Here is a 24,894-nt window from a genome sequence, read left to right as displayed (position 1 = left end):
TAGGCTCTCTGAACTCAAAATTTAATAACACATCTTTTAGTAAAGATGTCTTTTAACTTGTGTGTTTGAAAATGAATTAGACACGGACTCAACATCACATCATACGCAGAAGACACCCAACTCAACCTCTACCTATCCAACAAATCCAACATCACCAAACGCAACTTTCAAGACGGAATGGAAGCCGTCGCCAGATGGATGAAGAACATCTGCCTTTAACTCAACACAGACAAAATCGAGGTTCTCATCATAGGCCCACACCCCGATGCCTGGAATGACACCTGGTGGCCCACTGGCCTCGGGGACCCCCCCCCCCCCACAGAACACGCATGCAACCTTGGAATCATCCTAGACTCCAAACTCAAAATGGACCACCAGATCAATGCCATCACCTTCTCCTACTACCACACCCTCCGCCTCCTCCGTAATACCTACAAATGGATCCCCCCCGAACACAGGAAAACTGAAACACACACCCTCATCAGTAGCAGACTGAACTACGGCAATGCACTCTACGCCGGGATCAACAAAAACCTCACCGCAAACTTCAGAACGTTCTGAACACCGCCGCCAGACTAGTCCTCAACCTACCGCACCACAGCCACATCAGGTCACCTACTGATCCTACACTGGCTCCCCGTTGAGAAGAGAATTACCTTCAAGCTTCTCACCCACGCACACAAGACCCTCCACAACACTGGACCCGCCAACCTGAACCACCGCCTCATGTTCCTCACTCCCCAGCGCTCTCTCAGCTTGACCCAGCTCTCCCTCGCAATGGTTCCTTGAATCAAGGAAAGCAGAACGCGAGAGTGCTCCTCCTCCCTCCTCGCGGCCAAGGCATGGAACTCTCTACATCTCCACCTCCAACAGACTGCATCGCTCCCTAAGTTCCTAAAGGACCTCAAGACCTGGCTCTTTGATGGAACTCAGTGAAACTCCAGAAACTGCAGAACCCCCCCTCCCACCCCCTTTCCCTCAGCGCCTTGAGACCCATTCCAGGTCTATAAACCCATGACTGATTGATTGAAAATGCCACTTTTAGAAAGTAGGCATTTTTTTGTTTAACCATTCTGTGTGCCTCAGCCTGTTCAAGTATTGACTGCCTGGTGTTGGAGTGACTGGGACTGGGGGTGTCCATTCACTGTAGACAGCCACTGGGGGGTTGAGGTGTACCTGGCCCTTCCTGGATGACTCAGAACTGGGCTGAATAGACCTTGCCTGAATTTAGAGTAGTGGGAGGAGACTTCCTTGCACCTGAATAGGGCCTATCTCCCTTGCACTATGCAGTCTCCACCCCCTGTGGTCATACAGCACCAGTGAGGACCGAACTGGTTTGGACTGGGCTAAAACCCTTGCACATAGAGAACAAAGGCATTTTGGGGTATAAGTATTAAACCTAAAACCCCAGAACTTTAGATTACGTCTGGAATCAAGAGGAAGCTTTGCCAAGGAGAAGAACTGGAGAAACTGGAGGAAGAGTACTGCCCCTTTGCTGTGTGCTGTCTGGCGTTGGCCTGCGATAGTTGTTTCTGCCAAGAAAAGGACTAGGACTTTGCTGTGTGGTGTGCATCCCTGATTGCGGAAGATCTCCAAGGGCTTAAGTAGAGCTTGCTTTCTGTTCTGAAGTCTCAGGGACAGAAATACTTCACTCCCAGCTCCCCTGAACTTACTTGCTGTGAGTTATGACCTGCCAAAAGGTGCCTGTGACTGTGTTGGGCCTCTGGAGGTTGTTCCTGCTGTTGGGAGCTCGAAAAGCAACACATCTACAAGAAAATCAACACATCGCTCTTCTTGCGGCTGTTTTTCCGATGCAGCACCGCTGTGTGAGAAGAATTTCCACTCATGGCTGCGCTGCTGCCAAAACTGACGCAGCGCCTGTCGCCGCAGCAAGAACAGGCACATCGAGGGATCATGGCTAAATAAACCGATGCAGCGCCGCTCGACAAATTTCCACACATCGTACCTGTGCAGCAAGTTTTCACGATGCATCACCCGCGGACCAGAATCATCTCGTAATCGATCCATTACTTTCCCCTGCAAACCGGATTCGATGCATTACTTCTCCTGCGTGCAGCAGAACTGTCTCAATTCCTCTGCATAGTCTCAGGAAATTATGCATCTCTTTGTTTTTCGACGCTTCCCATTTCTGCGGCTGTTTGGCCTTGTGAATTTTGTCAGAACTTGTTGGAGCCGGCCTCGTGGCGTGGTCTTGTTCCCCCTCACTAAGCCGCACGAGGTCCCATGCACCTCGGGGCTCCTCCATTTTGGATTATACATCACTCCACGTGACCACCTACGTGACCCTGCTCTATCCGGCCTCGGTCCCAGCGAGGCCCGACATCGAGGCGCCAGCCCCTGGCCCGGGGGGATACCACGTGAGCCCTTCCCACTCCCGGCGGAGGACAGTGTCGATGGGACCCCCAACCGTCCTTCCACACCTAGGTGCGATCGCCCCACAGCTCTCTGGGGCCTGGCGCCTCTCCTGCTGGGCGTCTGGCCGCGCCCTACCCGGCCTCTCCGCCCTCCTGGGCGCAAGGGTCCGGACATCAAAGGGCTCCAGACCTATATCTGGGGCGACCCGGCAACAAGACGACAGTTGTATCCCGGAGTCAAGAGCCCTGCTGATCGGATCGCGGCTGACCCTACGGAGAAAGACTCTTCCTGAAACCACCACCTGAGCCCTGCTGACGACGTCGCGGCTCCATCGTGCTTACAAGAACTTCACGAACCTTTGGGGCCCTGCTGACGCTGTCGCGGCCTGACCTTGTTGAAACGTACCATCAGAGCCCAGCTGACCTCGTCGCGGCTCGACCGAAGCGGACCTACCACCGGAGCCCTGCTGACTGTGTGGCGGCTCGACCCTAGCGGAACTACCACCCGAGCCCTGCTGACGCCGTCGCGGCTCTCCACGTCCGAGCCGCTCTGAGACCAGCACCCAAGGTCTGGCGCAGAGCCTTCCCGTACCCTGCTGGTACTAAGACTGTCCCGCTACCCTATCCCCCCAAGGACATTGAGACTCTTACTGGATCACTCGATCCCACTGTAAATATTGAACGTGCTCCTTTCTATATAAAGAACCAAGATAAGCAACTGATACGGAGTCCTGTGTGGTGGTGTTACTGGGCCTAGTACGATCATAGGAGAAGGACCTCTCCCAGGAGGCTTCTCAGCGGCGCTCGGCTATACCTTTGCGGTAGGAAGGTGCCCCGGAGTAGTCCCCCCGACTCCCCGGTGGTCCTCCCTCCAACATTTGGTGGCCAGCGACGGGATCCGAGCCAGACGCAATCGAACAGGCAAGTAACGCACCCACTACCTAACCAGACGGAAAAAGAGAAAGGGAACCATGGACGGCCAAGAAGCAACTGTGGCCGCAACATTCCAGCTGGAAAAACTGGAAGAATACACCCACAAAGAACTAAAACAATTCTGCAAGGACAAAGGGATCCCAACCACCGGATTGGGCACCAAGGAAGAAATGCAGAAAGCCCTGAAAGCCTGGGCAGAAGCCGAGGCCACTCCACCCCGCACCGAAGGGACCTCGGCCCGGGACGAAAACCTGCCGACCACAACCCCGACAGATGGGGGCGAGGCATCCCCGAAGCCAGCCTATCCCACGAAGAAATGCGAGAACGGGAGAGGGTCCGGACACACGAAATGTACCTCGCACGACTCCGGCTGGACGGTGAGCTCCTACTGGCGGAGAAGAAAATAGCCTTGGAGCAACTACGGCTGCAAGAGGAAATCGAAGAAAAGAAACGGCATCGGGAACTCGAAGAGAGACGGCTAACCCTCGAGCACGAGAGGAGCCTCAAAGAACTCGAACTGAAATCCAAAACGGGGGAGACCAGCACCCCCGGGGCCCGGGACGCTCTGCCACTGACCGAGCCAAAGGTTCATATCCCCAAGGATGTCGTCAAAGAATACTACAAGAACGACGACATCCTGCAGTGGTTCCGAGCCTACGAGGTAGCCATGACCTCCCATCGGGTACCCCGGAAGGATTGGGGTACCGGCCTATGGGGGAGGTTCCTCAGCGAGGGCCGTGATACCCTACTGCAACTCCCCGACGTAGTGATGACCTCCTACGACCACATGAAAGAAGCCCTACTCACCCGCTACGGACTATCAGCCGAGATGTACCGGCAGCGCTTCCGGGACTGCAAGAAGCTCCCCGGTACCACATGGGTCGAGTACGTGGACTTCTTCAGCCGGGCCTTTGAAGGGTGGATAAAAGGGAGCAAGGTCACCTCGTACAATGAACTGTTCGACCTTATTGTCTGGGAGCACCTCGCCAACAACTGCTTTGTGGAACTAAGGCAACACCTCCTGGACAGTAAGCTGACCGAGCCCCGGAAGCTCGCCGCCGAAGCAGACCGATGGGTCAACACCCGGGTCCCCCGGAACCCCGTGGGGGACTACCAACGGAGTACCACGGGACCTCCTCGCCAGCGGGGCAGAGGAGGGGGGTCCCACCGCAGTCGAGACTTCCCGGCCGGACCGCCCAGAGGCCCGCCACGAGGCCAAGCCGCCAACCACACGTCCCCGACCCTGGGCCGAAGGGGGACCCCCATCGCCCGGCCTGGACCCCGACCACCAGTGACCTGCTTCGGCTGCCAGCAGACCGGCCACTATGCGAGCGACCCGGCCTGCCCCGTGAACTGACGGAACGGGACCGCTGGGCCCCCTCCCCGACAAATAGCCGCCGCAGCCCTGGGGGAAGGAGAGGACGGGGAGGAAAACCGCGACGACGGATCCCCCGAGTGGGAAACAGCTGCCATGTCGCTCGTATGCCTGGGCCCCCGAGAAATGGTGCCCCGAGCGGCCATCCCAAGCAACACCCAGAAGTACCAGCAGTGGGTCACCATCAATGGACGACGGGCCGAAGCCCTCCGGGACACTGGGGCCAGCGTGACCGCTGTCCGCTGCCACCTAGTGACCCCCGAACAAATCCTGCCACTTGTCCTATGCCCTGTCCGGACCGCGGACAACACCGAAAGCATGTGCCGGATGGCCAGGATCCCCTTCGAGTGGGGAGGAGTGTCCGGCACCCTAAAAGTGACTGTCCGCGACGACGCCCCCGTTGACTGCCTCCTGGGGAATGACCTAGAGAGCTCCCCCTGGGCCCAGGTGGAGCGCCGAGAGCATCTGGGGATGCTAGGGCTGCCCGAGTGGGCCTGCGCCACCACCCGGTCCATGACCGCCCCACCAGCCGCTGCCGCGGCCACCGACAAGCCTATGGGCCCAGAACTATCACCCTCCTCCGGCACGGAGGAACCCGACGATGAGGCCGGGCCATCCGAACTTTCTCCCGACGAGGCCGCCTCCCTCAGCGAGATCCCCGAGCTGGCCCAGTGGCGCCACGATGGGGGCCCCACCCGCGAACAATTCCAGCAAGAACAGAAGGCCTGCCCATCCCTCGAGGGGGCCCGACAGCAAGCGGCCGCCCAGGCCTCGGGGGATCCCACGGGAACCCACTGGGTCTATTGGGAGAATGACTTACTATATAGCGAGCAGAAGGTCGCCGAACTGGGAGCCGGCTGGGTGTTGGTGGTTCCCCTCCGGTTCCGGGAGTTCCTCCTGAACCTGGTGCATGACGTGCCCCTCGCCGGACACCTCGGGCGGGACAAGACTTACAGCCGCCTAGTGACCCATTTCTATTGGCCCCGAATGCGGAGAGACGTGGACCACCACTGCCGGTCCTGCCAGACCTGCCAGGCTAGCGGAAAGACTGGGGGTCGAGTTAAAGCCCCCCTCCAACCATTTCCAGCCGTCCACACCCCGTTCGAACGAGTGGGGATCGACATCGTGGGGCCCCTCGACCCCCGAACCGCCCTGGGACACCGCTTCATCCTGGTACTGGTCGACCACGCCACCCGATACCCCGAGGCCATCCCACTCCGCACTGTGACAGCTCCAGTGGTGGGCCGGGCCCTGATGGGCATCTTCTCCAGGGTGGGGTTCCCCCGAGAAGTGGTGAGCGACAGGGGTACGAACTTTATTTCAAAGTACATGAGATCCCTCTGGCAACAATGTGGGGTCACCTACAGATTTACCACCCCTTACCACCCCCAGGGGAACGAACTGGTCGAGCGGTTCAACAGAACCCTAAAAGGGATGATCAAGGGCCTGGAAGAGCTCCTGAGGAGGAGGTGGGATGTCCTGCTGCCCTGCCTCCTGTTCGCCTATCGAGAGGTGCCACAGAAATCCCTGGGCTTCAGCCCCTTCGAACTATTGTATGGGCACCCCGTCCGAGGGCCCCTCAGCCTGGTCAAGGAGGGCTGGGAGGCGAACGTCCAAGATGCCCCCCCCGACGTCTACCGGTACCTCCTGACCCTGCGGAACCAGACTCGGAAGTTCCGGGCCCTGGCAGAAGCCAACCTCGAAGCCAGCCAAGAAGACATGAAGCGCTGGTATGACGCAAATGCCTCGACCATCGAGTTCGAGCCGGGCCAGCAAGTCTGGGTCATGTCCCCCGTGGACCCCTGCGCCCTGCAGGACAAGTGGACCGGGCCCTTCAAGGTGGTTGAGAGGAAGAGCCCCGTCACCTACCTGGTCGACATGGAGTCCCCGAGGAACCCCCTCCGGGTCCTACACGCCAACCGGCTCAAGCCCCACTTTGCCCGAACTGAACTAAGCCTGCTGCTGGCTACTGACGATGGGGGCGAAAGCGACTCCGAGCCCCTACCAGACCTCCTGGGGTCCTCGGGCCAAGACGGCTCCTTGGAGGGCGTCCACTTCTCCGCCACGCTGACCCCAGAACAGCGCCAGGACTGCTAGAGGCTGCTGCAACCCTTCACTGCCCTCTTCTCTCGCACACCCGGGGTGACCCCCTGGTGCGTCCACGACGTGGATACCGGGGACAGCCCCCCTGTGCGACACCGCGCCTACAGAGTACCTGACCGAGTCCGAGCCTGCATACAGACCGAGGTCGCCAAGATGCTCGCCCTCGGAGTCATCGAGCCCTCAGACAGCCCGTGGGCCAGCCCGGTGGTCTTGGTGCCGAAGGCCGCCGCCCCCGGCACTTCTCCGGAACTCAGATTTTGTGTAGACTACCGGGACCTGAACGCAGTCACCAAGACCGATGCCCACCCCCTGCCACGGGCAGACGAACTGATCGATCGCTTAGGGGCCGCCCGCTACCTAAGCACCTTTGATCTCACCGCTGGGTACTGGCAGATCAAGCTCACTCCCGGCGCCCAGGAACGATCCGCCTTTTCCACCCCCGATGGGCACTACCACTTTCGGGTGATGCCCTTCGGTAGAAGTCCTGGCCGCTCTCCAAAGGGCCGGGCTCACAATTAAGGCCAGCAAGTGCCAGATCGGTCAAGGATCGGTGACCTATCTGGGTCACCAGGTGGGGAGTGGCCAGGTAGCGCCCCTCCAGTTAAAGGTCGATGCCATCCAGGCGTGGGAGCCCCCCGCAACCCAAACCGCTGTCCGGGCCTTCTTAGGCCTCACTGGCTACTACCGGCGATTTATTAAAGATTATGGCAGCATTGTGGGCCCCCTTACGGAGCTCACTTCCAAGAAACAGCCCAAGGTGGTGCACTGGACGCCCCGCTGTCAGACCGCTTTTGAAGCCCTCAAGGCGGCCATGTGTGCTGCCCCGGTGCTACAGGCCCCTGACTACAGCAAGGAATTTGTGGTGCAGACCGACGCATCAGAGTACGGGGTCGAGGCGGTCCTCTCCCAGATGGACGCCGAGGGCCTCGACCGACCTGTGGCCTTTATCAGCCGCCGACTGCTGCCACGAGAACAGAGGTCGAGCACCATCGAGCGGGAGGCCTTCGCTGTGGTATGGGCTCTCAAGAAGCTCCGGCCCTACCTTTTCGGCACCCACTTCAGGGTCCAGACTGACCACCGGCCCTTGCGGTGGCTCATGCAAATGCGGGTCGAGAACCCCAAGTTGTTGCGATGGTCCATCTCGCTGCAAGGGATGGACTTCACCGTGGAACACCGGCCCGGCAACAACCACGCCAATGCTGACGGCCTGTCCCGATTCTTCCGCCTCGGCGAGGAGAACCCCCAAGGAGATGGGTGACTCTCCCTGCCTTCAGCTGGGGGGGACGCGTGTTGGAGCCGGCCTCGTGGCGTGGTCTTGTTCCCCCTCGCTAAGCCGCACGAGGTCCCATGCACCTCGGGGCTCCTCCATTTTGGATTATACGTCACTCCACGTGACCACCTACGTGACCCTGCTCTACCCGGCCTCGGTCCCAGCGAGGCCCGACATCGAGGCGCCAACCCCTGGCCCGGGGGATACCACGTGAGCCCTTCCCACTCCCGGCGGAGGACAGTATCGATGGGACCCCCAACCGCCCTTCCACACCTAGGTGCGATCGCCCCACAGCTCTCTGGGGCCTGGCGCCTCTCCTGCTGGGCGTCTGGCCGCGCCCTACCCGGCCTCTCCGCCCTCCTGGGCGCTAGGGTCCGGACATCAAAGGGCTCCAGACCTATATCTGGGGCGACCCGGCAACAAGACGACAGTTGTTGAGTCAAGAGCCCTGCTGATCGGATCGCGGCTGACCCTACGGAGAAAGACTCTTCCTGAAACCACCACCTGAGCCCTGCTGACGACGTCGCGGCTCCATCGTGCTTACAAGACCTTCACGAACCTTTGGGGCCCTGCTGACGCTGTCGCGGCCTGACCTTGTTGAAACGTACCATCAGAGCCCAGCTGACCTCGTCGCGGCTCGACCGAAGCGGACCTGCCACCGGAGCCCTGCTGACTGTGTCGCGGCTCGACCCTAGCGGAACTACCACCCGAGCCCTGCTGACGCCGTCGCGGCTCTCCACATCCGAGCCGCTCTGAGACCAGCACCCAAGGTCTGGCGCAGAGCCTTCCCGTACCCTGCTGGTACTAAGACTGTCCCGCTACCCTATCCCCCCAAGGACATTGAGACTCTTACTGGATCACTCGATCCCACTGTAAATATTGAACGTGCTCCTTTCTATATAAAGAACCAAGATAAGCAACTGATACGGAGTCCTGTGTGGTGGTGTTACTGGGCCTAGTACGATCATAGGAGAAGGATCTCTCCCAGGAGGCTTCTCAGCGGCGCTCGGCTATACCTTTGCGGTAGGAAGGTGCCCCGGAGTAGTCCCCCCGACTCCCCGGTGGTCCTCCCTCCAACAGAACTACAGGTACTTTGAGAGAAAACACACATCCATAGTTTTCTATGGGCCAAGTTGTTTGAAACCTTTTTAAAGTCATATGCGTATTACATGTATGTTGGATTTTTGTCGTTTTGGTCTTGTTGAGTTTATATGAAGATACTTAATTTTTCTAAACTCGTGTGGTGTACTTATGTGGTGTTATCACTGTATTACTCAATCAGTTACTGTGTGTTTTGAGTACAAATACTTTACAATTCGCCTTTGGGATAAGTCTGTCTGCTCATGCCAAGCTACCCAGAGGCTGAGCAAGGGTTACCTAAGGAGTATCCCCCTTACCTTTACTAGAAGCAAGGGTCCATATTTCAACAAAGGTACCTACCTCTGCCAACTAGTTACCCCCATTTCTAAGACTGGTGGTCAGTGGTGAGGATTTGAACTTGTATTTGTACTTGGCCCACACACAATGATTGGTGTACACCACTAGTTAATGACGACCACTACGCAACCACATACTGTGTTTTTTTTCTGGTTCTAATTTTGATCTGACCCTTGAAGTATCCACACACCATGTCCCTGAATGGTAAATCAGCAAGTGAGGCTGCAGAATTGGAGTTTGACGTTGAAATGTTAAGTAGTTACAAAGTAGAGCAACTCAAGCAATTCTTTAAGAGCTTTGGATGTCCCTAGAAGAGCAACTCTAGGAAAGAGGAGCTACAGAAGACCTTAGGGGCCTGGTGGGAAGCCAAACAAGCTGAGGAGACAGATGATGCAGATGTAGATGAGGGTGCACCAAATCGTGGTTTCAGATCCCTGGATTTGCCTGTTGGGAGAGCAGCCTCTATGGCTAGCAGCAATCATTCATCCAGAAATTGGACGCCAAAGGAAATGGAGGAAAGGAGCAGGGCCAGGGTCATGAGTTGGAGGTTTTGAGTCTCCAGACCAAGGCAGAGGAGAGCAAGAACGCTTGTGCTTTGGAGGAAAAGAAATTGATATTAGCCCATGAATTGAGCATGAGAGAACAGGACATCAAGGCCATACAGGTGGAGTCCTGTACAAATGGTGGCAGCGCGCAGCCAGTGCAATGGGTAAGGTTTACATTTCCAAGGACCTAGTACAGAATTTCCAAAAGGGGGATAATATATATGCATGGTATACATCCTATGAGGCAGCACTGCATATCAATGAGGTCCCTGAGAAGAATTGGGGAGTGGGCCTGTGGAAACACTTTGAGGCCAATTAGAGGAAAACACTAACACCTTTGGAATAGGTGGGTGCTCTGACCTATCCCAATATGAAGGAGGCTCTATGCCTCCGGTATGATCTCACACCTGAGCAGTATAGGGAAACGTTTAGGTCTTTCAAGAAGCTTGAATTCAATATGTGGATTGAGTGTGTGAATGTTTATTGCAAAGCACTAGATGGTTGGTTAAAGACCAGCAATGTAACTGATTACCAGCTGTTGTACAACTTGATTGGTTGGGAGCACTTGAGTACTTTTTGTGTTCCAGAGCTGCGCCAGCATCTGATGGATCTAGCTGATCGACCTCAGGAAGCTTGCTCAGGAGCCAGACTGCTGGACGAGTACCAAGGTCTGCAAGGGGTATGTGGAAAATCCAGTCAAAGTTGGGTAGAGTTCCCTACAGAGGAATAGGGGGACAAGGCTAACCAAATGGAGTTCTCTAACAGGCCCCAAAATTGTCCCCCAGGGTAAAGATTCCCAGCCCCCCAGTTATAAGATGCCAGACAACCTGGGTCCCCGTAAGTGTAACAGAGGAGGTCAGGTAGGCCACCTAGCGAATGATCCCAAGTTCCCCTAGGCACCACCAACACCCAGCCGCGGCCCGTGGAGGGAGTTCCGTGGGGCAGAGAGGCGGGGCGGGGGAGGGGCAGGGTGGGGGGTACTAAAAACCGGAATATAGATAATTGGAGGTAAGTAAACAATTAAATAAATAAAACGAATTTCGTAGCGCGCGCTGCATCGCAAAAAATAAAATGCAGCGCGCGCTATGGAATTCGTTTTATTTATTTATGTACTTACCTCCAATTATCCATATTCTGGTTTTTAGTACCCCCCAACCTGCCCCTCCCCGCCCCGCCTCTCAGCCCCACGGAACTCCCTCCACGGGCCGTGGCTGCCAACACCCACTGGTGCACCGTCACTGGGGTTAGTTAGTGTAGTGCTGGGGGAGGAGTTGGTTTGTAGTGAGTGGGGAGCCAGCTGTGATGACTCTTATCTCATTAGGAGATAGAGTGATGGTCCAGGAAACCTGCCTGCTGGATAACACTAAAAAGTACCTGCAGTGGGTGACCATCAATGGGAGGAGGGTGGAGGCTCTGAGAGACACAGGAGCCAGTGTGACATATGTCAGGTGTCAGTGGGTGTCTGAAGAGCAAGTCATCCCCAATGTACTTCACCCTGTAGTTGCTGCAGACAACTCTGAGCGCCTGTGTAAGGTGGTGCAGGCTCCCTTTGAGTGGGGGGTCTCAGGTTCCTTGAAGGTCATTGTAAGTAAGGCCATGCCTGTTGACTGTCTGCTTGGCAATGACCTGGAGAGCTCACCTTGGAAGGAGGTCGAGTGCCAGGCTCATTTAAAGATGGTTTGACTGCCTGAGTGGGCCTGTGTGACCACTTGGTCAATGGCAGCCAGCAAGGGTGATCAAGAGGACCTGGAGCCTGAAAGAGTGGCCCAGGTGCCTGCCAGTAAGAGGAAGGGAAGGGGGAGTGGGAAACCAGCCCCTGAAATTCCCACAATCCAGGAGGAGGAAGAACCTGAGGGGGATGCCCTGGAACCTACAGGGGAACAAGTGGCTGAACTGGGAGACCTGCCTGAGGTGACACATTGGCAGTAGGAAGGAGGTCCCTGTAGGGAGGAGTTCTGCAATGTGCAGATGGAATGACCTACTCGTGTTGGTTTGCGGCAGCAGGCTGCAGACCAGGCGGCAGGTGGTCCATCCAGATAACATTTGATATATTGGGAGAATGGTCTCCTTTACAGTGAGCCTAACATTGCTGAACCAGGGGCAGCCAGTGTGCTGGTGTTACCAGCATGCTACAGGACCTTCCTACTGGGTCTGGCTCATGACGTGCCTTTGGCAGGACATTTGTTGTGTGACAAGACCTATCACAGGCTTGTCAACCACTTTTACAGGCCCCAAATGCAGAAGCACGTCAGCACACACTGTAGGTCTTGTCAGACTTGCCAGGCAAGTGGCAAGACAGGGGGAATGTGCAAGGCTCCCCTCCAACCCTTTCCTGTGTTGGGAGCACCCCTTTCGAGCACATGGGCATCGACATTGTGGGCCCCCTGGAACCCAAGTCAGCCTTAGGCAACAAGTTTATCTTGGTCTTGGCGGACCATGCCACGCTGTACCGGGAAGCTGTTCCTCTCAGGACAATCACGTCCCCTGTGGTGAGCCGTGCATTGATGAAGATATTTTCCCATGTGAGGTTCCCCAGATAGGTGGTCTCTGACCGTGATATAAACTTCATTTCCAGGTATATGAAGTCACTGTGGGAGGAGCGTGGTGTAATGTAAAAATTCACCACTCCTTACCATCCCCAAGGGAATGGGTTGGTTGAGAGATTCAACCGAAACCTGAAAGACGTGATAATGGGTCTTGAAGAGCCCATGAGATGTAAGTGGGATGTCTTCCTACTATGCCTGTTGTTTGCCTACAGGGAGGTACCGCAGAAATCCTTAGGGTTCAGTCCCTTTGAATTACTGTATGGGCACCCTGGGAAAGGACCTCTGAGTCTGGTGATGGAGGGCTGAGAAAAAACTCCTGGTAAACCCCCCAATATGTGTTCAGCTACATGTTGTCCTTCAGAAAGCAGACTCTGCGCTTCAGGAAAATCGCTCAGGCGAACCTGCAAGCCAGCCAGGAGGAGATGAAATAATGGTACAACCAGAAAAGCACTCAATCAATCAAAGGTTTGTTAAGTGCAACGACTCACCCGGGAGGGTCTCAAGGCACGGGGGGTGTGCGCAGCTCCTTGGTGCTTACGGTGTACCGTCGAGAAGTCAAGTAGGTCCTGAGGTCTTCCAGGGCCCACCAGGTCTTCCAGGGCCCACCAGCGTTTGTGCAATTGCAGGACGCTCATGGTGATTGGGCAAAGAGCCAGGTCTTGAGGTCCTTCAGGAATTGGAGAGAGTTAATGTCTGGCAGAGGTGGAGAGGGAGGGTGTTCCATCTCTTGGCCACGAGGAGGGAGAAGGGGCGGCCTCCCGCTCTGACCTTCTTGATGAGCTGGGTTGAGTTTTAGCATGGCCAAAAAGTGTGGGTGATGGCACAAGTGAACTGGTCCATTTGAGATGGTGGAGCGCAAGAGTGATGTGACCTACTTGGTCAACTTGCAGATTCCCAATTACCCTTTGAGGGTTCTACACATGAACCACCACAAACCTCACCTTGAGAGGTCTGAATTGACAATGCTCCTGGCTACAGATGATGGAATGGATGGAACGCTTGTAGGAACGATCCCCTGATGAAGGGCATAGCCTGAAATGCATTGGGCGCATCATTAAATGGACTATGAGTTTATAATTGAAAATTTGTAATGTGAAAATAACGTCACAATGGAAAAAGCAAACATAAGAAGAAATAAATGAATGTTTTGGGACTACCATTGGAATACACTTTGAATTATTGAAACTTTATTGACTAGAGTGCAGGCTGGAGATGCTTTCCATCGGTTGAGATAAATGCTTATTTTCATTTGTTAATGTATATCTCATACGAGATTAAACCTATCTGCACCAAAAACATAAATACCTTATTTTACCTGTCATATACGTTTCTGTGTGTGGGTCTTTCCATATCTGGAATTTACTTTTAGAAAGAAGGCATTTTCTTGTTTAACCAATCAGTGTGCCTCTGCCTGTTTGTGTATTGACTGTCTGGTTTTGGAGTGACAGGGGCTGGGGTGTGCATTCATGTAGACAGCCGCTGGGGGGCTTGAGGTGTGCCTTGCCGTTCCTGGATGACTCATAACTGGGCTGAATAGACCTTGGCAGAATTTAGAGTTGTTGGAGGAGACTTCCTTGCACCTGAATAGGGCCTGTTTCCCTTGCACAATTCTGTCTCAACCTCCTGTGGTCATACTGCACCACTGAGGACAGAACTTGTTTGGACTGGGCTCAGAGACCCTATCACAAAGAGAACAAAGACATTTTGTGATATAAGTATTAGACCTAAAACTCCAGAACTTTAGACTACTTCTGGAATCAAGAGGAACCTTTGCCAAGGAGAAGAGCTGAAGAAACTGGAGGAGGACTACTGCCCCTTTGCTGTGTGCTGTCTGGGATTGTCCTGCAGTAGCTGTTTCTGCCAAGGAAAGGACAAGGACTTTGCCATGTGCTGTGTCCCCCTGCTAGAGGAAGATCCTCAACGGCTTGAATAGAGCTTGCCTCTTTTTCTGAAGTCTCGGGGACAAAAAGACTTCATCCCCATCTGCCTTGAACTTCCTTCCTGGGAGTTCTGACCTGCCTGACCTGTGACTGTGTTGGGCCTCTGGAGCTTATTCTTGCTGATGAGTGCTGGAAAAGTAAAGTAACTACAAGAAAATCGCTCTTCTTTTAACTGTTTTTCCGATGCAGCACTGCTGTGCGAGGAGAATCTCCATGCATCACCACGCCACTGCCGAAACCGCCGCACACCTGTCACCGCTGCAAGATCCGATGCACTGAGGGATCGTGGCTAAAGAAACCGACACAGCGCTGTACCGATCACTGGCGCATCGTACCTGTGCGGCAAGTTTTTCCGACGCATCACCCGCATACCGGAATCGACGCATCACTTCCCTCTACACACCGAATTTGACGCATCACTTTTCCTGCATGCAGCAGAACTGACGAATCGCCTCTCTGTGGTCTCAGGAACTGACGCATCTCTTTGTTTTTTGATGCTTACCATCTCTGTGGCTGTTTGGCCTTGTGAATTTTGCCCCAACTACAGGTACTTTGAGAGAAATCACGCATCCATAGTCATCTATGGTCCAAGTTGTTTAAAACATTTTTTAAGTCATATGCTTATTACATGTATATTGGATTTTTGTCGTTTTGGTCTTGCTGAGTTTATATAAAGATAATTTTTTTTCTAAACTGGTGAGGTGTCCATTGGTGGTGTTATCACTGTATTACTGTGTGTTTTGAGTACAAATACTTAACATATTGCCTTTGGGATAAGTCTGTCTGCTCGTGCCAAGCTACCCAGGGGTTGACCTGGGTTATCTAAAGTGTGTATCTCCCTTACCCTGACTAGACAAAGGTACCTACCTCTGCCAACTATAGACCCCCATTTCTAACAGTAACATAAATATTATTAGCAACAAGAAGAAATATATACTTATGTTTGATTTATTTCCCTCCATATCTTTGTAGTCACCATATTTAGACAATACTAGTTCTCAAATCGTGTTTTGGAGTAGATAGTCAGGCACCATTCCTTACTAGACATGTGTACTGTTTAAAACAGCACCAATTAAGTAGGTAGGAGTTTTAGCAAACTTTTCACAACGTAAAACAGTTGGATTGTTTATGATTTCATAAATTTGCTTATTTCATGTTACTTTAAAAGTTTTGAAGAGCACAGTGTTTACTCTTAAGGATTGCAATAAAAGGGATGCATGAAACAAAATCCTGAGCAGGGGCAGATAGCAATTGAATGGATGGGTGTTCAATTTTTTCTAAAATCAAGATCAGGGACGAAGATTTCAGAAAGAGAGGTAATGAGTTACTACATTTTGAGGACATGAAAGAGCCAGGATATATGCTCTTCTTTTGAAAGAGAAAGCTGTTGCAAAAATATTTTTAGATGAGAATTTTTCCCCAGACGTGTTTTAGAGGTTTTTTTGCATGTCTACTATTAGACATGTATTCATTCAACAATTGTTAAATAATTTTAAACCTTCTTGAATTTTGGAAAATATTCTGGTATATAAATGTAATCATGAGGTTTGAAGAGAAATACCTTTGCAATTTTGCACATCCTTTGTAACAGGATATGTGTGTATATGATAGGAGGTTAAACTAGCTTACACCTATTCTTATATCCATTTCAATTATATTTTGTGGGGTAGTTTTATCCACTTAATATTTTTGCCCATTGTGATTTAATCGGGTTACTTCCTGCGATGTTACTGAGTCAAATGGTGAATGATACCAATTCTAGTACCCCTAAAGTTTTTGTGTTATGATAAAGTGGTACCACAGATCTATTGTCAAGGCTTGCTATACAATTTTTGTTGTTTTAACATATTGGCATGTTAAACTGCTGGCATAATCACAATCCTTGACATAGAGAGAGTATAGCATTACCTGCTGCAGACACCATAAGTGGGGCAGTAGCTCCTCAGCTACCTGAAAGTGCCAAATAGATATATACGAAAGAAACATAGGTGGGCGGAGGCTGAATGTCAGAAAGATCTTCACAGGGTGCTGAGGGGAAACTGAGTTGGGCCATTGATGAACTGTAGAGCTAGGCTTTCAAGAAGCCTTTGTGGAGGCAGCTTAGCAGCCCTGATCTAGACAAGCAAAAGACACACAATTGATGGACTGAATGCAGAACAAATCAAAACATTCACCCCCAGTCAAGAGATCTGGGTTAAATCCATCATTCTTTTGCTCACCATGCTGCCCCAGTTTAGACCTGGCCATATGCAAATCAGTCTTGACCCTGTGCGTCATGGGAACAGTCCAGCCCGAACTGCCAAGCCAGGTCCTCCCAGGACCGGAAACAAGCATCCTAGGACCGATTTCAGGGTTTCACCCCTCTTCAGCCAGGATAGCTTGATTTCAGTGGCACAGTCGCCCAAGACTCACGCCTGGGCATACCTGGCGCACTTAGGGCGAGAAAGCAAAAGACACACAATTGATGGACGGAATGCAGAACAAATCAAAACATTCACCCCCAGTCAAGAGATCTGGGTTAAATCCATCATTCTTTTGCTCACCATACCACCCCGGTTTAGACCTGGCCATATGCAAATCAGTCTTGACCCTGTGCCTCATGGGAACAGTCCAGCCCAAACTGCCAAGCCAGGTACTCCCTGTACCGGAAACAAGCATCCTACGACCGGTTTTGGGGTTTCACCCCTCTTCAGCCAGGATAAATTGATACCAGTGGCACAGAGAGCCCAGGACCCACGTCTGGGCATACCTGTTGCACTTAGGGCGAGAAAGCAAAAGACAAACAATTGATGGACGGAAGAACAAGTCAAAACATTCACCCCCACTCAAGAAATCAGGGTTAAATCCCTCATTCTTTTGTTCATCATGCCACCCCAGTTTAGACTTGGCCATATGCAAATCAGTCTTGACCCTGTGCCTCATGGGAACAGTCCAGCCCGAACTGCCACGCCAGGTCCTCCCTGGACCGGAAACAAACTTCCTAGGACTGGTTTCGGGGTTTCACCCCTTTTCTGCCAGGATAGCTTGATTCCAGTCGCACAGTGAGCCCAGGACCCACGTCTGGGCATACCTGGCACACTTAGGGCGAGAAAGCAAAAGACACACAATTGATGGATGGAAAGCAGGACAAATCAAAACATCACCCCCACTCAAGAGATCTGTGTTAAATCCATCATTCTTTTGCTCACCATGCCACCCCAGTTTAGAGCTGGCCATATGCAAATCAGTCTTGACCCTGTGCCTCATGGGAACAGTCCAGTCCGGACTGCCAAGTCAGGTCCTCCCTGGACCGGAAACAGGCATCCTAGGACCGGTTTCGGGTTTCACCCCTCTTCAGCCAGGATATCTTGATTCCAGTGGTACAGTGAGCCCAGGACCCACATCTGGGCAAACGTGGCGCACTTAGGGCGAGAAAGCAAAAGACACGCAACTGATGGACGGAATGCAGAACAAATCAAAACATTCACCAAAAAGTCAAGAGATCTGGGTTAAATCCATCATTCTTTTGCTCACCATGCCACCCCAGTTTAGACCTGACCATATACAAATCAGTCTTGACCCTGTGCCTCATGGGAACAGTCCAGCCTGAACTGCCAAGCCAGGTCCTTCCTAGACCAGAAACAAGCATCCTAGGACCGGTTTAGGGGTTTCACCCCTCTTCGGCCAGGATAGCTTGATTCCAGTGGCACAGTGAGCCCAGGACCCACGTCTGGGCATACCTGGCGCACTTAGGACAAGAAAGAAAAAGACATACAATTGATGGACAGAATGCAGAACAAATCAAAACATTCACCCCCAGTCAATTGATCTGGGTTAAATCCATCATTCTTTTGCTCACCATGCCGCCCCAGTTTAGACCTGGCCATATGCAAATCAGTCTTGACCCTGTGCATCATGGGAACAGTCCAGCCCGAACTGCCAAGCCAGGTCCTCCCAGGACCGGAAACAAGCATCCTAGGACCGATTTCAGGGTTTCACCCCTCTTCAGCCAGGATAGCTTGATTTCAATGGCACAGTGAGCCCAAGACCCACGTCTCTGGGCATACCTGGCGCACTTAGGGTGAGAAAGCAAAAGACACACAATTGATGGACGGAATGCAGAACAAATTAAAACATTCACCCCCAGTCAAGAGATCTGGGTTAAATCCATCATTCTTTGCTCACCAAGCCACCCCGGTTTAGACCTGGCCATATGCAAATCAGTCTTGACCCTGTGCCTCATGGGAACAATCCAGCCCAAACTGCCAAGCCAGGTCCTCCCTTTACCGGAAACAAGCATCCTAGGACCGGTTTTGGGGTTTCACCCCTCTTCAGCCAGTATAAATTGATGCCAGTGGCACAGTGAGCCCAGGACCCACGTCTGAGCATACCTGTTGCACTTAGGGCGAGAAAGCAAAAGACACACAATTGATGGATGGAATGCAGAACAAGTCAAAACATTCACCCCCAGTCAAGAGATCTGGGCTAAATCCATCATTCTTTTGCTCACCATGCCACCCCAGTTTAGACCTAGCCATATGCAAATCAGTCTTGACCCTGTGCCTCATGGGAACAGTCTTCCCTGGACCGGAAACAAGCATCCAAGGACTGGTTTTGGGGTTTCACCCCTCTTCAGCCAGGATTGCTTGATTCCAGTGGCGCAGTGAGCCCAGGACCCACGTCTGGGCATACCTGGCGCACTTAGGGCGATAAAGCAAAAGACACACAATTGATGGACAGAATGCAGAACAAATCAAAACATTCACCCCCAGTCAAGAGATCTGGGTTAAATCCATCAATCTTTTGCTCACCATGCCATCCCAGTTTAGACCTGGCCATATTCAAATCAGTCTTGACCCTGTGCCTCATGGGAACAGTCCAGCCCGAACTGCCAAGCCAGGTCCTCCCTGGACTGGGAACAAGCATCCTAGGACCAGTTTCGGGGTTTCACCCCTCTTCAGCCAGGATAACTTGATTCCAGTGGAACAGTGAGCCCAGGAGTGGGTCCTGGGCATACCTGGCGCACTTAGGGTTGAGAAAGCAAAAGACACACAATTCGGGCTGGACTGTTCCCATGGGGCACAGGGTAAAGACTCATTTGCATATGGCCAGGTCTAAACTGGGGTGGCATGGTGAGCAAAATAGTGATGGATTTAACCCACATCTCTTGACTGGGGGTGAATGTTTTGATTTGTTCTGCATTCCGTCCATCAATTGTGTGTCTTTTGATCTAGACAAGGCAGCCTCCAACCTGTTAAAATTGATGTTGATGTACGCAATGGTACGTGTATGTATAAAATATAAATCAGATCTCTGTTGTCGAAATCCCTCGATATGACCTCTCCATCAACCCTGAGTCAGAAATACTTGGTCAAGCAGGCCCTACACCCTAGGCCTGGGGCTTCTGATTGACAGATCACAGGCGGGTTGGCAAGTAACCAGAAGGATAAATGTGTGAACAAGAAAAACTAAGATTAGTCCCACTGATAGGCAGCAACAACACAATGGTCCTGGGAGACTGGTCCCCATAAAACTTGGCCAGAGGGGCGTGCGTTCCTAAAGCACCATAAAGTTGAATGCCAAATGAAGATAGGAACACTCAGGCAATCAGGATGCACTACATATGCAGTGATCTCATGCTCCCATGCCGGACATCTGGACACATTACCACTGGCCCTTATTGTGTCCACGCAAAGTCACGGTCCACGTGCATTTGTCAACAGGTGGGAGTTCCAAAACAGCATCTATGAATTGTTTTAAGATGCTTCAAGAAATGTATAAAAAGGCATTCAAAACAATTGTACTTTGAGTCAGTCCTCAGAACTGTTTCTGTATGCTGCACTCCCGGACGTAGTGTTTGATTGTATCAACTGTTCCTGTTTTACCAAAACCGTCTTGTGTTTGTTTTTTCAAGGTAAATTCATACTTGAGCAATACTGTCATTAAGGGGAGCACAGGCCCTTCCTAACGTGCAATACCATGGGGACCTACTTTACTCTTCAATATATACAGGAGATGGGGGCAGAATGAGCATGTGAGGGCAGTACCTAGACTTATGGAGGTAGTATGTTTAGATTTTGGGAAAGTACCTCTCACAGTTGAATAGTACTTAGAATACATGGATGATGCCTGGCACATTATGGTTCTGCCAGGCATTTAATGGTTGTACCTGGAATACATTGGGCATAGCTGGGATATAATCACCTCTACTGTTCCTCTACTCAAGGCAGGTTGACACTGCAATTCCGCACCATTAAGGATAAATCCTGCTACGAGGATTTTCTCGACCTATCACTTAAGCAAATAGCGAAATCGCTTTACTTAAAATTCCGTTATGACACACTTGAATTAGGACCATTTATGGCATAGTGGGCTGCTAGTGGGAGTGTCAGTTGCATTTCTATATGCACCTTATTCTCCCAGTCAGAGGTTGAAATAGTACACCATGTGATTGTTTTTGCTAAGCATACAAAAACCCCAGACGGGAGCGGCTAAGGCCACTATGTAAATATCTTGGCGCACTGAGGTACTTGGAGGCCTTAAGAATTTTGAGGAGCAAAACGTCCATGTATGCAGTTTTTGCAGTAAGCAACTACATATTTTCAGTCGCCCTTATAAGGAATGCGAATGGCCTTAAAATGTAAATTGCTTGTTTATAGTATTATTTTAAACTAGATGGAAACTGTGATCACTTATGAAAGCCCCTGCCTTGTGGCAGCGCAGGAACTCAGATAAGGAGTACATTTTTAACTCAATTTCGAAAATAGAATAAGTATATTAGCCTAGATGTATTATTCTCGTATACCGTATGCATAGGATGTATCTTGTTTTTATGTATTTATACTCTACAATGTTTCATGATACTTTTAAATTGATTGATCTCATTGATACAATTGTTATTTATATGTAATTGCTGTACGGATTGTTTCGTGTTTGTATGTTTTATGGAATAATCTTCTGAAATAAACATTATTACTACTACTAAGAATGACCTCTGCATGTGGAGATATGGGACAGTAACAAGCCATAAAGATTATAACCCCGCACTCTGGCTGTAGCAGTCATATGAGGCATAGATGGTTTTACTGAGCATAGTATTAATGCAGTCCTTGCAAGTTATGGATGGTCTAATGGAATATATTGATGCACTCAAGCACAAATATATCTAACTGAGAGGAATGGTCAATTAGCCCCAAGAGGTTTAGTCAACAATATATATTCACAACATAGCATAACACAGTTTTGGCAACAGGTACTTAATAACCCTCATTTAACACACCACATAGGATGAAACTGGAAACAAATTCTCAAAATATTATGTCACATCTGTTAACACTTTTATCATGATATAGATTACGTCAATAAGAACAGAATATCACCCAACCCTGCCTAAATCACAATTTTATCAATGAAAAACCACAAAGGAAACGCAAAACAAACCCTGTGGAGAACTAGAAGCATCTCAAGTTAGGCAGGCGGCCCATTCATCACTCTCAGTGAGTCTCTGGCCCTTCCTGGAGGCTTCATTTGGACACAGAGACCCCAAAATGAGGAATGTCGTCATGCTTCTTCCCAGCTGCCGTAAAGCTACAACTTGTATGTTACACGCCAGCACATTTCACAACACAGAATTTGCACATGTGACGGTGTTTCTTATGCAGGTGCATCCATTAATACAAGGGAGCAGGAAATATGCATACAACCTGTAAGCTCATACTCACAACACAGTTTAGAACTGCGAGAGATTGTGAAGCACTGGACCTGACAACTTTACATTAGTGTTCCTCTCCACCACATTAGTAAACATCCAAGCTGGAGCTGTTTTTTAAGGGGAGGGGCAAACACTGGTGGCTGCGTTGGAGCAGAAACATTTCCACTGCTGTGCAAACACCCCCCTGAGCATCTTACCTTGTTGAGAGGCACAGAGTACTCCCATTTCGCTGCTGCCGGAAGTCCTAGGTCGGAATTTTGGCAGCAGGAGGGGGAGATGATCTCGAAATCTGGAAATTGTGCACTTCTTTTTGAAGTGTGAGATTGACTAACCTTGCGGTCATAGAGGTTCACTTTACCTATCAATTCTTAATATAACTGCCATGATCTGCATCTTTATGGCAATCTATATGGCAGACTTTATTAAGAATTTGATAGGATTCCTTGTTGCCAAATTAAAATCAAGTTACACTCAATTAAGGTCGGGTCATCCATTCTGATGCGTTCAGAACACAAGTTTAGATGCTTGTGTTTAACACTTAATAAGGTAAGAGAGTTCAAATCAGCGAATAAACATCCGTGTGCATCTTGCAGGCAATACTTCTGAATTCTGGTGGGGGCATCTCCGCCCTCCCCCTTTCAAGAACTGTAAAACAGTGCCATGAAGTTGAAGATTAGTAACAAGGTCCATATTACAGTGCTGAGATCCTACAACATGTTAGCAGCAACTGTTATATGGACATATGTAATTCCCGTGCATATTACAGTATATACATTATATAGATGTATTTATCGAAATATCTGTATGTACACATGCAACTGCACCACATCATGAAAACTATGCCACCCAAGGGCAAGGCCTAAGACAGTGTATCAACACATTAACACTGTGCACGCCTACCAACGTATCCCGTACACCATAGGGATTTGAATCTGGTCTTTGATGGATGACCCAGAATCCATATTGTGTATAATAAAGTGTACTCACGAGTCTGCTGAAGGTACACTTGGGGACACTACATTACAGTGCTAAATTGCATGGGTCATCGCTACAGCTGATTAATGATTTAAACATCTCCTTGACAACTCCAGGAATCATTTAAGTACTGCTGAACAATGTTATGACCTGCCATGCAACTCACTGGTGCATGATTCCATAGTACAACGTAATGATGCAACCAGTGAGCGACATTCTAAAGACAGATGCAACATGAAGTCTTCCAAACCAAACACAGAAGGAACAACAAGAATATAATTAAATATGCATGCCACTGCGCGTTGGCTAATTAATGTTACAATTACAAGATGCTTTGTTAAATGAAAAACATTTCTAAATCTATTGTCATACATCCAAACAATGAATAACGTGAATTCCATTTGAAGAAATAATTAGCACCACGTGCACGCCTTAAAAATAAGCCCGCATGTTATATTAATGTTTGATGTTTGAGTCAAAGCGCAGGAGGTCGACACAATATTTTAACGACAACAAATACCAAAGTAAAAACAAGACAGAAGCAGCGTGATTTCTTACATGTGCGAGAGGCTTGACGAGGACACTGATGGCTGGGAGACACTGGTGGAAGTCAGTCTGGATCACACACACTCTTTTCTCCATCCTCCCAGAGGCTCACACCTGACTTTGCAACATGAGTGCAGTGTCGGATTGACCCTGCTGAAAACCACAAGAGCAGAGGGGAGGACTCCACAGCATGAAGTTCAGAGAAAAAAACCTGTGCCAAGCCTTTCATGTGAATCAACAGTGGGAACTCAACTTTCTGCTTACTTAACCCTCCCTGTCCCGCACACAAAGGTAAAACGTGTGCGCCCCCTCTCCGGCCCTGTACAGATGCGGTACTGCAGCAAACCAGAGGCTGCAACAGGGGCGAGGGCATCTCTGTACTGTGCGACTTTTATTAAATGCTAACTCCGCTCTGAATACGATTAAAACAAGATACGGTTGCAACTAATGATGATAACATAATGAAATGCAAAGTCTAAAAAATATCGACTACGGATGCTTAAAATTCCTAAGCACGAAATGTGTGTAAGGGACAATTTACACATTCGTAAATTGTGATTGGGACGAATTTCTCAGATTAAATTCCTAAAAAATGTTTTCTAGAGTCGGGGGAGTGGTACAAGGGACTGAGTATGAAAGTGCTGCCTCGCCGGATTTACGATTTTCACTATTTTCAGAGCTTTAGAAATTCTGCTGCCATCGCTCCATTTAAATGGTCTGCGTTCTGTAAAAAACTAAGACGCACGATGAGGGATGGGTGTCGTCGTTGTAAAAGCATAAGAGTGTAAAGAATTCGAAACAAATACCTGCACAGATCTGAAGCAAAAGGGAAACGTAATTTATTTCCAAAAGCCTGCTGTACAGATGTTCTGCAGCGCACAATAAAAATTAACAAAATGATTGCACAACTAATTAGGACATTGATATTGAGATAAGTTATGCGCATGCATAATTCGGCAGAAGTATATCGGAGCGCCTAGCAGAACATCTGTTTCAAGGCCAAAAACTCGTACCACTACAATGTTGCTATATCTGCATTAAACGAAGATGCGAAATGTGCAGTTGATAAGCCAATGTGATATAGTTTGAAAATATATATATATTTTTTAAAGATACCACTTTGTGGTACTGTTTAATCCCAGAGACATTTAGGGCGAGG

The 24,894-nt window shown here is 50.5% G+C and overlaps 1 protein-coding gene across 2 annotated transcripts in view; it reads right to left on the bottom strand.

Moving 5' to 3' along the window:
* Positions 1-23,898, bottom strand: part of LOC146809872 (myosin heavy chain, skeletal muscle-like) — an 880,636-nt gene extending 856,738 nt beyond the window's left edge. For both annotated transcript variants that reach the window (XM_085616724.1, XM_085616725.1), the window contains exon 1: positions 23,748-23,898. In XM_085616724.1, coding sequence (XP_085472850.1) covers positions 23,748-23,831 — 84 coding nt within the window. In that variant the 5' untranslated portion in view covers positions 23,832-23,898. The remainder of the gene's footprint in view (positions 1-23,747) is intronic.
* Between the last annotated feature and the right edge of the window lie 996 nt (positions 23,899-24,894).

Source organism: Triturus cristatus, chromosome 7 (genome assembly GCF_964204655.1).
Source record: "Triturus cristatus chromosome 7, aTriCri1.1, whole genome shotgun sequence".
Taxonomy (NCBI): domain Eukaryota; kingdom Metazoa; phylum Chordata; class Amphibia; order Caudata; family Salamandridae; genus Triturus; species Triturus cristatus.
Note: the sequence above shows the minus strand (reverse complement) of the source record. Positions and strands in the feature narration are given on the sequence as shown.